This window comes from Bombyx mandarina, chromosome 05 (assembly GCF_030267445.1).
Source record: "Bombyx mandarina strain Sakado chromosome 05, ASM3026744v2".
NCBI classification, from domain to species: Eukaryota; Metazoa; Arthropoda; class Insecta; order Lepidoptera; family Bombycidae; genus Bombyx; species Bombyx mandarina.
Window position 1 is genome coordinate 9,395,891 of NC_143212.1, and position 13,339 is coordinate 9,409,229.

The 13,339-nt window shown below is 31.9% G+C and overlaps 1 protein-coding gene across 5 annotated transcripts in view; it reads right to left on the minus strand.

Moving 5' to 3' along the window:
• LOC114248151 (very long-chain-fatty-acid--CoA ligase bubblegum) overlaps positions 1-13,339 on the minus strand; it is a 31,646-nt gene that overhangs the window by 12,722 nt on the left and 5,585 nt on the right. For all 5 annotated transcript variants that reach the window (XM_028181316.2, XM_028181303.2, XM_028181309.2 and 2 more), the window contains exons 2-8: positions 7,456-7,555; positions 5,234-5,438; positions 4,122-4,256; positions 3,164-3,365; positions 2,441-2,542; positions 1,707-1,856; positions 863-972 (exon numbers count right to left, since the gene is read on the minus strand). In XM_028181316.2, the coding sequence (XP_028037117.2) occupies positions 863-972; positions 1,707-1,856; positions 2,441-2,542; positions 3,164-3,365; positions 4,122-4,256; positions 5,234-5,438; positions 7,456-7,555 (1,004 nt within the window). The remainder of the gene's footprint in view (positions 1-862; positions 973-1,706; positions 1,857-2,440; positions 2,543-3,163; positions 3,366-4,121; positions 4,257-5,233; positions 5,439-7,455; positions 7,556-13,339) is intronic.

The following is a 13,339-nucleotide window of genomic DNA, read 5'->3' on the forward strand; positions in this document are numbered from 1 at the left end:
TGATTTCTTTCTGATCTTATTAAATCACGAAAAACGCAATTAAGTATTTTATTGTTTATTCATTCTGAAGTATTCAATATAATTATACAAATTTTTATAATTTTAATTTTGTCATGAATTCTGCGCCAAGTATATTGGTATTAACTCGAATTCATATCAGAATCATTACGTTAGGTACCGTAAATGCTTATTTAAATGATGGTTACTACGGGGCAATGTTGCAATGAGGTTCAATTTTGGCTACAAAAAAGATTTTTCGTTATTTGTGTTTTTTATAACATAAGCCCGAGCGAATCTCTGACGGCTTAACAAAATTGTGATGTTAGAGAATCATTTTTTTTAAGCTATGCATTAATTTAAAGATATCCGTGAGATTCTGATTTACAAAATGATAATATTGGTAATAAATACAGGGATATGTTGTTATAAAAACAAACAAAAGATTGAGATCAAAACCTTAAGCAAAACAACACTAAAATGTATTTTTGTTTTTTATTTCAAACGACGCGTGTCCTTGTTGTTTGTCATTATTATTGTTTAGTTTATTAATCAACAACTAATTAGATTAGATAGATTTAGTTTTGTTTATTATCACGTTGAAATAGGTTGATGTTGAGAAAAAAATTAATGGAAATGAAATTAATTATCAAGATTTGCTTTAATTACCGAATAAAATTACCATCTACTGAATACGAGTTTACCTTTATTCAAAGAAGTCACTTTAATTTGTATTAGACGTGTGTAAAATTTCATAATTTAAATACCATCAAGACATAGATCAAAATTTAGATTTTTGTAGGTACATAAATCCTAAGTATCCTAATCCTAATATATAATATGTAATCCTATGTTCGTAACTTACCTTGTTGGCCTAACTTCTTTGAGGGTTTCAACGAGGCTGCCTTTCAGAGCGTCTGGTTGTGCAAAGTACACTGTTACAGCGTTAGACAAGGTTGTATAAATGTCCACTACCTTTAAGAAAATAACTTTATTTAGAAAAAAGTGTGCTCTCGGCAAACGAGCGGTCCACCTAACGATCACCGTTGCTCATAACGTTGATAATACTAGGAGCATAGTCAAAACTTCCAGTGCCACTTGCTACCTATTTAAACATTAAATTAAAAACTAGCGAGTTCATCTCGAGAAGTGAAAAACTATTTGGTTTAAGCGACATGTAGCTTTATGCGCGACATTTCTGTTTAAAATGGCGCGAAGGCGCGTTTTATTTGGTATTAGCATCAACAGTTCGATGTTTTTAATTGAACTTCCATTAATTTACTTTAAATAGCTGAAGAAGTTTTTTGTCTTTTTTTCCAAATTTAAACTTTCAAACAGCAAAAATATCAAACCAAATAGTTTTTCACCACTCGATATGGATACTCATTTAATGTATTTTCATTTAAACGATTTTTAAACTTAGTAGTAGTTAATGCATTTTGATTTATTCGTACAACTATAGTGATGTGTAAAGGAGTGGAGTAGCTATTCATATTTGTCCTCTTTTTGCAAATAAGGCGGGTAGTACCTTTTAAATAATATGAAATTCTTGGTTCCATCGATTAATGATATTATGATATTTTAATCGCCTGCACGACTCTTAAGATCTTAGTTTTTTTTTCATTGGAAAAGCTGACAGTAATGTAATTTCATTTCTAGAAGTTATTTTTTGTTTGTTTGTTGTATTTGTGAATGTGATTAGTAGGTACCTGAGCTGCAACGTGGCTGAGCGGTAAGAACGAGACGAGCCTGTCTCTTGTGGGTTGTAGATTCTGACATCTCTCGCCGATGCTGAACGCGTCCCATGTCAGGTTATCGTGAGACAGCATCACGGCCTTAGGCGGGCCCACCGTTCCCGACTGTATTGAAAAAAAAAGCAAATGTCATTATTTTTTTTCATATCGTTCCAGAATATTTGACGGAGTTATGCAATACTAAAATTTATGTTATATTAAATAGTGCGATCAAAATAAAACAACTAAATTGGAAATATTTTGTAACATCAATTTGGTACTTATATGTTGTAAATATATATTATTAAGTTCAAAAGTCCCAAATAACGACTCCGATATACAGTAAAATACAATTAAAATTACTTTAGTTCGCTCTTCTTAATTTCGAAAAGTTAATAAGTATATTCAATATTAATTATGTATTATCTTGAAGTATTAGTAATAATAAATGTTATCATTATGATTATTGGGTTCGGGCAAACAGGTGTGATCATGATAACATCGCTGTGATCGGTATCATGTGGAAACAGAAAATAAGGTTAATAACGAAACAATTCCCCGCGGTCGCAGCCAAATATGGCTGAATCATTTTGTTTGACATATTTTATTATATATTAATTCATAGCTTATTTGTTATTTTGCCAACACTTGTGCAGCCCCTAAAGAAAGAGAATTATATTATGTATATATAAATATTATGTGAAACTTACAGTATAAACCAACGTGCAGCATTCGTTAACGGCAATACTTTTCAGAATTTCGTTCAGTTGTGTGTCTGGCTCCTTCGCTCCTATCTCTAGTAGCTGGTCCCACTAAAATGAAAACAAACGGACTACGTTAATTCTTTTACTTCTCGATCATGACAGAATCATACGCGTATCGTGATATGATCTGGGTTATATCTTTATTATAACAGAGTGCCTGATGTTCACTATCGCTGGGTCTTGGCCTTTGATCGTCACAATATTGGTGTTTAGCGGTATATACAGTAATAAATAACTGTAATAGTACACTTTCTTGTGATTAATGGTCACAAGGAAGTGGATTATGGATTTCAATAATTATGACCAAATGTGTGGATAGTTGTGTGTATGATTCATACCCCGGTCAGTGATATTTGCTACCGTATAAATCGGTTTTACCTTTCCCACCTTATGGTCCTGATTATTACAGATACAGATATATTGGGTAGATTCTCTGCTGATTTAATGAATTCTATTTATAATTAAATAGAATAATTATAAAATACAACACTGTAAATACGAATGTGTTTTATTGTTTATTTTTATTTTTTATTTATAAGACCCGGTCACGACCTGCATTGACTTTTGCTAAAAAGTATGAAATTAAAAGTATTTACAACACATAAAAAAAAAAACTTCCGAGTTCGAACTTCGAACTTCGTCATTAAATATAATATATTTTGCACTCACACTATATATTCCAGGTATGGAGGTATCAACAGGTCCTTCCCATTGCACGATGGCTTTCAACAAGGGAAGCTTGTGCTTCACAGAAAGGATCTTGTCCAGTTGTTTCTTGTCTTGTACGGCACAGATGTTAGCCCGCGACGATTCGAGGCAGTGGAAGCATGCGTCGGCCGAGTTGGTTGTATATATTCCCGCCGCATACCCACTAAGGACAGAGTATAATGCATCATACGAATTAACTATACCTAGGTTTTTTTTATTGCTTAGATGGGTGGACGAGTTCACAGCCCACCTGGTGTTAAGTGGTTACTGGAGCCCATAGACATCTACAACGTAAATGCGCCACCCACCTTGAGATATAAGTTCTAAGGTCTCAATTATAGTTACAACGGCTGCCCCACCCTTCAAACCGAAACGCATTACTGCTTCACGGCAGAAATGGGCAGGGTGGTGGTACCTACCCGTGCGGACTCACAAGAGGTCCTACCACCAGTAATTACGCAAATTATAATTTTGCGGGTTTCATTTTTATTACACGATGTTGTTATTCCTTCACCGTGGAAATCAATCGCGAACATTTGTTGAGTACGTATTTCATTAGAAAAATTGGTACCCGCCTGCGGGATTCGAACACCGGTGCATCGCTCAACACGAATGCACCGGACGTCTTATCCGTTAGGCCACGACGAGAAACACATTATTGGTTCACGGTAGAAATAGGCAAGGTGGTGGTCCCTACCCGTGCGGACTCCCTACCACCAGTGAAGGACCTAGGTAAAAAGACGAAATTCCAAATGCTTTGGGGACAATAAAAAAAAGTAAAAAACAGAGGATAAGTTGTTATGAGAGGTAAGTTGAAATGGCATCGAATTCCACTTGAGACTCCGCATTTGATTCCACTGAGACCATTAAAATAGCCTTCTGTTTGTATATGTAGACAGTTAACAATATGAACAATTACCCAGCGTGGATAGCTGCAAGATCGGCGATGAACCATTGTTCAGAGTTGAAACCGAGGATACCGACTGAATGGTACCTGTCTAGACCCAGTTTCAAGAAAGCTTTTGCTATTATTCTGACACGATCCTGGTATTGCCTGGAAAAGATAAACAATTACTACTCTGTTTTCTTTTTCTATTACGTTAATAATAACAATATGTACTTAACGTTTTATTGAGCCTCATAACATTTATAAAATTTTATTTAAAATGAGAGTACATAAAACGATTTTAATCTAAACAATAACTGATGTAATTCTGCCGGAATCTAAATTAGGGAGTATCTATAGGGGAGGAGCTGTATTAAAATTTTTGCTTGTAAACAAAAAACCAAGTAAATAAAAACCAAAAGTATTGCATACATAAATCAAGTAAAACGTACCAAATATCTAAATTTTGCGGATATCGTGACAGTAAGCAAATAAATATTATTGTCAGTAATATATAAATATCTACTTATTTAATAAACGAGCTCATTGAATTTTAAGTTTTTCTCATATATTCTTCCATTTTCATACTAATCTTATACCGCATCAGTACTTATGCTATCTTATCTTTAAATCCAGCACCAACTTAGTCCTTTACATAGGTAACACAACATGCATATTTATAAAAAGTTGATGATAATGACGAAACATTTACGTAAATATATTTCAAAATAATAATAATAGTCATTGTCACGCATTTAAAATGAGTTTCTGAATGTTTTGTACCTCATTGAATTAACTATAGGTATCTACTGTATCATAATATATGTTTAACATCCATACTTTATAGATTTTAGCATTAGCATTTTTTTCATTCCAGGAATTCTTATGAAATGATCTTTATATTAGTAGTGGGTTTTATTTATTTATTTATAACTTCTTATACTGGAAAGTATAAAGGCGGACTTAATGCCATAGGCATTCTCTAACAGTCTACCTTAGGGGAGTGCAGAGATGAAGCTTGGTAGGTGTAGTGTGAAGGTGATATTACTTAAACATATGTGTATATATAACATACATAATATTTATAGATACAAATACTCATAGCATTTTTATGAAATGAACTTTATATTAGGCGTGGGCCTTACTTGTAAGTGATTTTGTGCCATTTCCCATCAGCCTTTTTTGTAGCCAGTGCTGTAGCGTTAGGATATCTGGCGGTAGTACGACTTAGTAATCCAGGCACTGATATAGGAGGCTCCGCTGCTAGGCCGCGGGGGGCGATGCGAAGTTTGACGTGACATCCAGGAATTGCTGTTGTGTAACTTTCTGCGGGCACGACTTGATCCGGTCCTGAGAGTTTAAATACATACGCTACATAACCCGACCGATTTAAAATAACAAACACAATTTTTATACTATAAATTAATGTGTGAAACAATTCGCTTTATTGTCGTATTTCGATTAGATATAAACCAACCTTATATAAACGAACATGTGAGAGCACTCATTATGTAATAAAATAAATTTTACTGTTATCTGTTACTTTTAAATTTTACAACTCATTTCATTTAATTATGTGAACGGATTGTTTTTCACGTATAATTGAATCACATCCCACAAAACAAACCAAAGACGTTAGTTAATGTGTTGTACATTATGATGACATAATAATATGCGCTTACTTCAAATGCTCTATAGAGTTGTAATTTTTAACTGCTTTTGGAACAAATTAATATATATATACGAATATAGATAGGGCATACAGCTCACCTGATGGTGAATGGGTACCCTTGTTCAAGGCCAGCAATGCTAGAGGAATATCCAAGTTGCAACCTACGCTTAAATAGTTTACTATTCATATGGTTATGAATGACTGCAAATTTAAAAATCCAAGAAAAACCTAATAACGGTGAATATAAAAAACTTGATAATAATAATCAAGAGATTAAGACGTAGAAATAGATGTGATTATGTTCTTCCACGTATTTTAGGAATCACTAAAAAAATACCCGTATTCATGAAAAAAAAAGACATTTCTTTATCAACGTGAGTCATGCGTGTAATCACATCACAACACATCTGTATGTTAGCACTCATAATGTACCTCAAAAATAATCGTTTTTATGCAAGGTGTACAGAAAACAACTAGTTTACTAATACTGTAATTTTTCTGTTCATATTACATAATACTTTTTTTTAATCATAAATCAACTCTACTCGCAGTTCTGTTGTCATTCAAAATTATCTTTGTAAATGACGTGGATGAGGCCAGATTATCGTCCTCATTTTCTTGATAAACAATGCACTTAGCGAGTGCAACGCACCAATTACAGTTATCTATTAAATATACTTAAAATAAGAATAGCATGCCCGATATACTAATCCATCGGTCGATCATCCATCTTCAGAATCTTAACGCTAATGCTATGATTTACGAACACCTGCGAATACCTACTGAAATGGTGTTATCAAATTCAGCTGATGTCATAATTTAATGTTGTGATAGAAGTGGAAATTTTGGAAACAATTACTACTCGGTATTCATTTATATGCTCAGACTTATATGTATTGTATGATAGAATCGACAACATTCATTCTAGTTTCACCTTTGTTATAACTTTAATTACCTACCGATCGTTTTTATTAATTTAATGCATTCTGAATTCGTTAGGCATATCTATTGTGGGACTACGAATAAAACTCTGCACACCAATCAGTGAAACGCAATAAAGGGAATATTTCTAAGTCTTATATTTATTAGAGTAATTTGAACTATACATAGAGTTTCTACCCTTGGCTTCACTCGCGTGCAGTACTTTCTTGCTAGATGGAAAATGCCCTATGTCCCACCGATAAAGACTATACAAAATTTCATAGTGAGCGGATGAATAGGACGTAACAAAAAAATAAACTCACTTTCGAATTAATAATATTGAATGTGGATTACAGATATTCGTAACACTTCGTAACACAATCGTATATTATCTAAATCTTAGATTTAATATACGTACCATTTAATTAATTAATTAGAGTACATATAGGTATTACATATAATAAACAGGAAGGAAAGACTTTAAAAGCTTAACTTAATCTATTGTTGCCAATGATCGAAATTAGACCAGAATCACAAAATAGTAATGTAATAAAAAATATTTTTAAATATAAATTAATAATTTTACGTTCAGTTTATTAATTTATTACTCTTCTATATCATTGGCAGTCTGTGTGTGTAGGTACGACATGCCTTGTTTTGAGTCGCACAAAATTTTATAAGTTGGGTCCAGTCAAGAAACAAATAAATCGTATCTCTTTGGTATTTCTCCGTGAGATTTAATAAGCAGTTCTTAAATCGATAAAAACTACTCACCGTTTAAGTATATTTGTTGACTGACTCCATTCGCCACTTGCATGTTGTTTGTTTTAAGGGTATCTGTAGCACCGTTCTGAACTGTAACCGTTGAGTTTTCCTGAAACAATCAATAATCACTACTGAACGTGATTTAAAAATTTATATTCAGACGTTTTAGGTTTGAGTTTTAGTGCTCAGTAATCACTAAATATTGAGTAAATTTTAAAACTAAATAAATAAATAATTAACTTTGGCATTTTTATAACTGCACAGAAAATTGTTTTTGCACTTAATAAATTAGTGCCGTTCATATTTGCAACAATGAATCGATAATGACAACAAGGACAAGTTACCAGTGTAGGTACGTACTTAAGTAAAAACGTTTCAGTGGCAAATACATTTTGAATAAATATTAATTTATTTCTTTAAAGGTACTTTTAATGGTAACGCTGTGATCTTTTAGTTTCATTTTTCAATACTGTTTAATTCTACAGTCAAAGTGGTACTGAATAAGAGTGAACACTCTGTACGAGTGACAATAATTAAAAGGTACCGTCATTCTAAAAAGATCACATGGATATATAAGCGACAATCAAATGTCATACACGATTTGTGAACAAGTCGCAGTTTTTTATTATTTCATGTACCTTAGAATTCAAAATTATAAAAAATTTCTTGAATAAATTCTCAATGTAAGGCGATTGATAGAAAAGGCTTTCGAGTACAATACGCCGGTCGTATTGTGTTTTGTGGACTACAGCAAGGCTTTCGACTGTGTGAAGTGGAGGTCCCTGTGGAGGGTGTTGACCGAGACTGGTGGTAGGACCTCTTGTGAGTACGCGCGGGTGGGTACCACCACCCTGCCTATATCTGCCGTGAAGCAGTAATGCGTTTCGGCTTAAAGGGCGGGGCAGCCGTTGTAACTATACTGAGACCTTAGAACTTATATCTCAAGGTGGGTGGCGCATTTACGTTGTGTATGTCTATGGGCTCCAGTAACCACTTAACACCAGGTGGGCTGTGAGCTCGTCCACCCATCTAAGCAATAAATAAATAAAAACATCAAATTCTAATAAATTACCAATACATATGATGTACATAATACTTCTTAAGTGTCTAATAATGAGAAAAGCCACTCCTGTGCTTGTTTAAATAGAAAACCTTGAACTCTTGTTATAGTCTAGTCAACAAGTTCAAAAACGTGTTAAATAGACATAAAGCTCCTAAAAATATGTACGATAGCTCATTGGATGCGGAATGATGTCTACAAAAATGTTTTTTAAGGGCTTATTAGCACATAAAAAATTGCGATTGTTATAAACAAAATAAGATTTAAAAAAAAAGGAATTTGGTTTTTCCTTAATTATTTCTAAAATAATGATATTTAAGGAATTTTGAAAAAAGATCCTGAAAGAGGAGGAAATTTCCAATAAAAAAGTCCCAACTTCCGGAATTCTATCTCTATTATTTATAAAAAAAAATTAACGCTGAAAATAGCACTCCGCGAGGTCGTTACGGCATAGGCGCGCCGTCTAAAAAGCCGGTATATCACCTAAAATATATTTTTTATAGTATTAAATAACAATTTAAAAATTTGAATAAATTATGGTGTAATCTAAACACTTGAACGAAAAAAACCTAGGTGAAAAAAATATTTTACATCGATTTTTCAAAAATTTACACCATTGTTAATTAACTAACTTTTTTCCAATCTCTGTTTTTATAAATTACGGTATAAAAGTTTCAATAATTCATCTATAAATTTTTCCCTTCGTGGAGCTCTTATCATTAAAGTACTTAATAAAGTAATGCAAAAAATTTTTTTTAATCTTTATTATTTTGATAATTATAAGTTTTTTTAATTAACAAAAAAATAAATTTCTAAAAATTTTTATGACAAATAGTTTTTTTGCGTAATATCTTAATATTGCTGTTTTTGCATCTACCATAGGTATTAATTAACATTAAAAAAAAAAAAATTACGCTATTTGTTAAGAAATTGTTTATAAATAAATAGACTATTTTGGGATTTAAAAAAAAAAAGAATTACCGTCTTATTGTATAGGTGAAATAAAGATTTAAAAAAAAAAAAAAATTCTTAAATAAATGTTTTAATTGTTTAAAATCGTTTTTTTCATATTTCAATTGTTTAAATAATTAGTTAAGAAATTACTTTTTTCTTAAAAATCATCATTGACTCTTTTCAGCGGATTAACTAAGAAATAAATTTTTTTATAAATAATTTCATTGTTTATTAACTTAACAATTTGTTATAAAAAATTAATATTAATCGTTATATTTTTTTTCGAAAACTACAAAAAATTACAAAAACAACCATACATAACAAAATATAGAAAATTTTTTTTTGTATTTTTTACACATTTTTAGATATTAAATGATAATGAAATTACAGCCGTTACATAATTTGTCAAGTTATAAATTGTTATAACTTTTAAACTATAAGAGATACGGTAAATGACACTCAGGTCATTTTTATAAAGGATTTATTTATCTTTAAAATAAATTCAAAATCGATCCTGTAACTATTGTTTATCAGTTATAAGCATTTGTTTATAAAAATTTAAGATTTTTTTGATATTTTTTGAAATTTCATAGCTTATAATTTGTTGAATAATATAGATACAGCTACGGACCCAAAAACTTTTTTGTTCTATGATAAAATATCTTTCTAATTACGTATACATCATAGAAATATATAATTTTGTTTAAATAATATACTAGTTTTAATTTATACTTACCTCATTTACATTCTGCTATCGATCAGTTTTCATTTATTTATCAAATGCTTATAACAACTGATAAACAATAGTTACAGGATCGATTTTGAATTAATTTTAAAGATAAATAAATCCTTTATAAAAATGACCTGAGTGTCCTTTACCGTATCTCTTATAGTTTAAAAGTTATAACAATTTATAACTTGACAAATTATGTAACGGCTGTAATTTCATTATCATTTAATATCTAAAAATGTGTAAAAAATACAAAAAAAAGTTTTCTATATTTTGTTATGTATGGTTGTTTTTGTAATTTTTTGTAGTTTTCGAAAAAAAATATAACGATTAATATTAATTTTATATAACAAATTGTTAAGTTAATAAACAATGAAATTATTTATAAAAAAATGTATTTCTTAGTTAATCCGCTGAAAAGAGTCAATGATGATTTTTAAGAACAAAATAATTTCTTAACTAATTATTTAAACAATTGAAATATGAAAAAAACGATTTTAAACAATTAAAACATTTATTTAAGAATTTTTTTTTTTTTAATCTTTATTTCACCTGTACAATAAAACGGTAATTTCTTTTTTTTTTTAAATCCCAAAATAGTCTATTTATTTATAAACAATTTCTTAACAAACAGCGTAAAAAAATTTTTTTAAATGTTAATTAATACCTATGGTAGATGCAAAAACAGCAATATTAAGATATTACGAAAAAAAACTATTTTTCATAACATTTTTTAGAAATTTAATTTTTTGTTAATTAAAAAAAATTATAATTATCAAAATAATAAAGATTAAAAAATTTTTTTTGCTGAACTTTATTAAGTACTTAAATGATAAGAGCTCCACGAAGGGAAAAATTTATAGATGAATTATTGAAACTTTTATACCGTAATTTATAAAAACAGAGATTGGAAAAAAGTTAGTTAATTAACAATGGTGTAAATTTTTGAAAAATCGATATAAAATTTTTTTTTCACCGAGGTTTTTTTCGTTCAAGTGTTTAGATTACACCATAATTTATTCAAATTTTTAAATTGTTATTTAATACTATAAAAAAAATATTTTAGGTGATACCGGCACCGGCTTTTTAGACGGCGCGCCTATGCCGTAACGACCTCGCGGAGTGCTATTTTCAGCGTTAATTTTTTTTTATAAATAATAGAGATAGAATTCCGGGAGTTGGGACTTTTTTATTGGAAATTTCCTCCTCTTTCAGGATCTTTTTTCAAAATTCCTTAAATATCATTATTTTAGAAATAATTAAGGAAAAACCAAATTCCTTTTTTTTTAAATCTTATTTTGTTTATAACAATCGCAATTTTTTATGCGCTAATAAGCCCTTAAAAAACATTTTTGTAGACATCATTCCGCATCCAATGAGCTATCGTACATATTTTTAGGAGCTTTATGTCTATTTAACACGTTTTTGAACTTGTTGACTAGACTATTATCTCTATATATAAAAATGAATTGCTGGTCGTTAGTCTCGCTAAAACTCGAGAACGGCTGGACTGATTTAGCTAATTTTGGTCTCGAATTATTTGTGGAAGTCCAGAGAAGATTTAAAAGGTAGAAAAATATGAAAATGCTCGGAATTAAATAAAAAGAACAATTTTCGTTTTTTTAACGATTAAGGCACTACGAAGTCTGTCGGGTCAGCTAGTTTCTAATATAAAAATAGTAATGTTAATCAAACCATACCCAAAAAATAAGCACGTTTGTTTTACTTTTAAAACATTTATTCGATCTAGAGTTTCCCACGATTGATATTCATATTTCGTAATTTTTCTTTTTTTTTTTTGTACATGTGTATTATATTTCCTCTTATGTATTGTTTTACAGATGGGAAAATGTTGCTTGACAATTTTTATATATAACTATATAATAATATGACGTAGATTATTTCCAGGTACGATTTTCGATTCGATTTTTCATTTTATTACAATTTCGAAATTTGGAATAAATATTTGAGTTAATAAATAATAGCGCTAATCAACTTTAAAAAAAAACATTTCTTGCGGTGGACCACTGCACTAAAAATTTAAGCTTGAGAGTCCTTGGTTTTCTTAGACTTCCGCGAGCAAAAATACCAGAAAACCTTTTTTCAGACGAAACTATTTTAAGCATGGAAGAACCTTATGACAAACAAAATTAAATTACTTATGGTCCTAACAAAATTACCTATGGTCCAATATGGCTCCTCTGAGGTGTTTGTAGAGCAGACGCTCATACAGTTTGCCTAGAGACATGAGGAGGCTAATCGGGCGGTAACTCGTCGGATGATTTTTGGGTTTGCCGGGCTTATGTATGCCGATAACGTCCGCTTCTTTTCACACCGCGGGAAAGATACAGTTCGCCATAGCGGCATTGAAAATAGATGCCAACATCACGATGAGTTGGACGGGTAGAAGTTTAATAACACGGTTAGATATACCGTCGGAACGGGTAGCTTTACGAGGACGTAGGTCTTTAATTAGGTCTTTAACTTCCATCGGAGTGACGGGTGGTAATGCACCCGAGGGTGGCAAGGAGGCTCTGCGTTCGACTTCACTGTCTACTAAATCTACATGAACAGGGTCCGCGGATTGAGTGCTGGGCATGCACTGGGTTTGCAATGTATCGGTTAGCAGCTCTGCTTTTTCGTCATCATCGAACGCCGTGAGTCGGCCTGAGGGGCCTACGAGGGGGGGGGGGAGCATAGTTACTACCGTATCCGATTTGAGAGTACGAGCTAAACGATAGTAAGGACGATAGGAAGGCGCGAGTCCTAAGAAATCAGACCATCTGGCATCTCGGACTTCGGCGATGCGAGACTTTACGTCGCGTTGTAGGGCACGCATTCGAATACGGTTTTCTTCGGTAGGATACCTATCATAGGCGCGGATCGAGGCGTTCTTGGCTCTAAGGAGTTCCCTGACATCGTCGGGCAATTTGAAGCGGTGAAGGAAGTCCTCCGCTACAACTTGATTCGATGACCTATCTAATGTCGAGGTGATGTGTAATGTTACGATGTCTATGGCTTCAGCGGTATCCTGAGGGGATGGGGTAGAGTCCGGGCTGAACGGGAGCGATGGTGGATCAGATTCAGCCAGGCTGATGCCCAGCGTGTGCCAATCCACCACAGTTCTTGTGACGGGAATGGAATCGGGA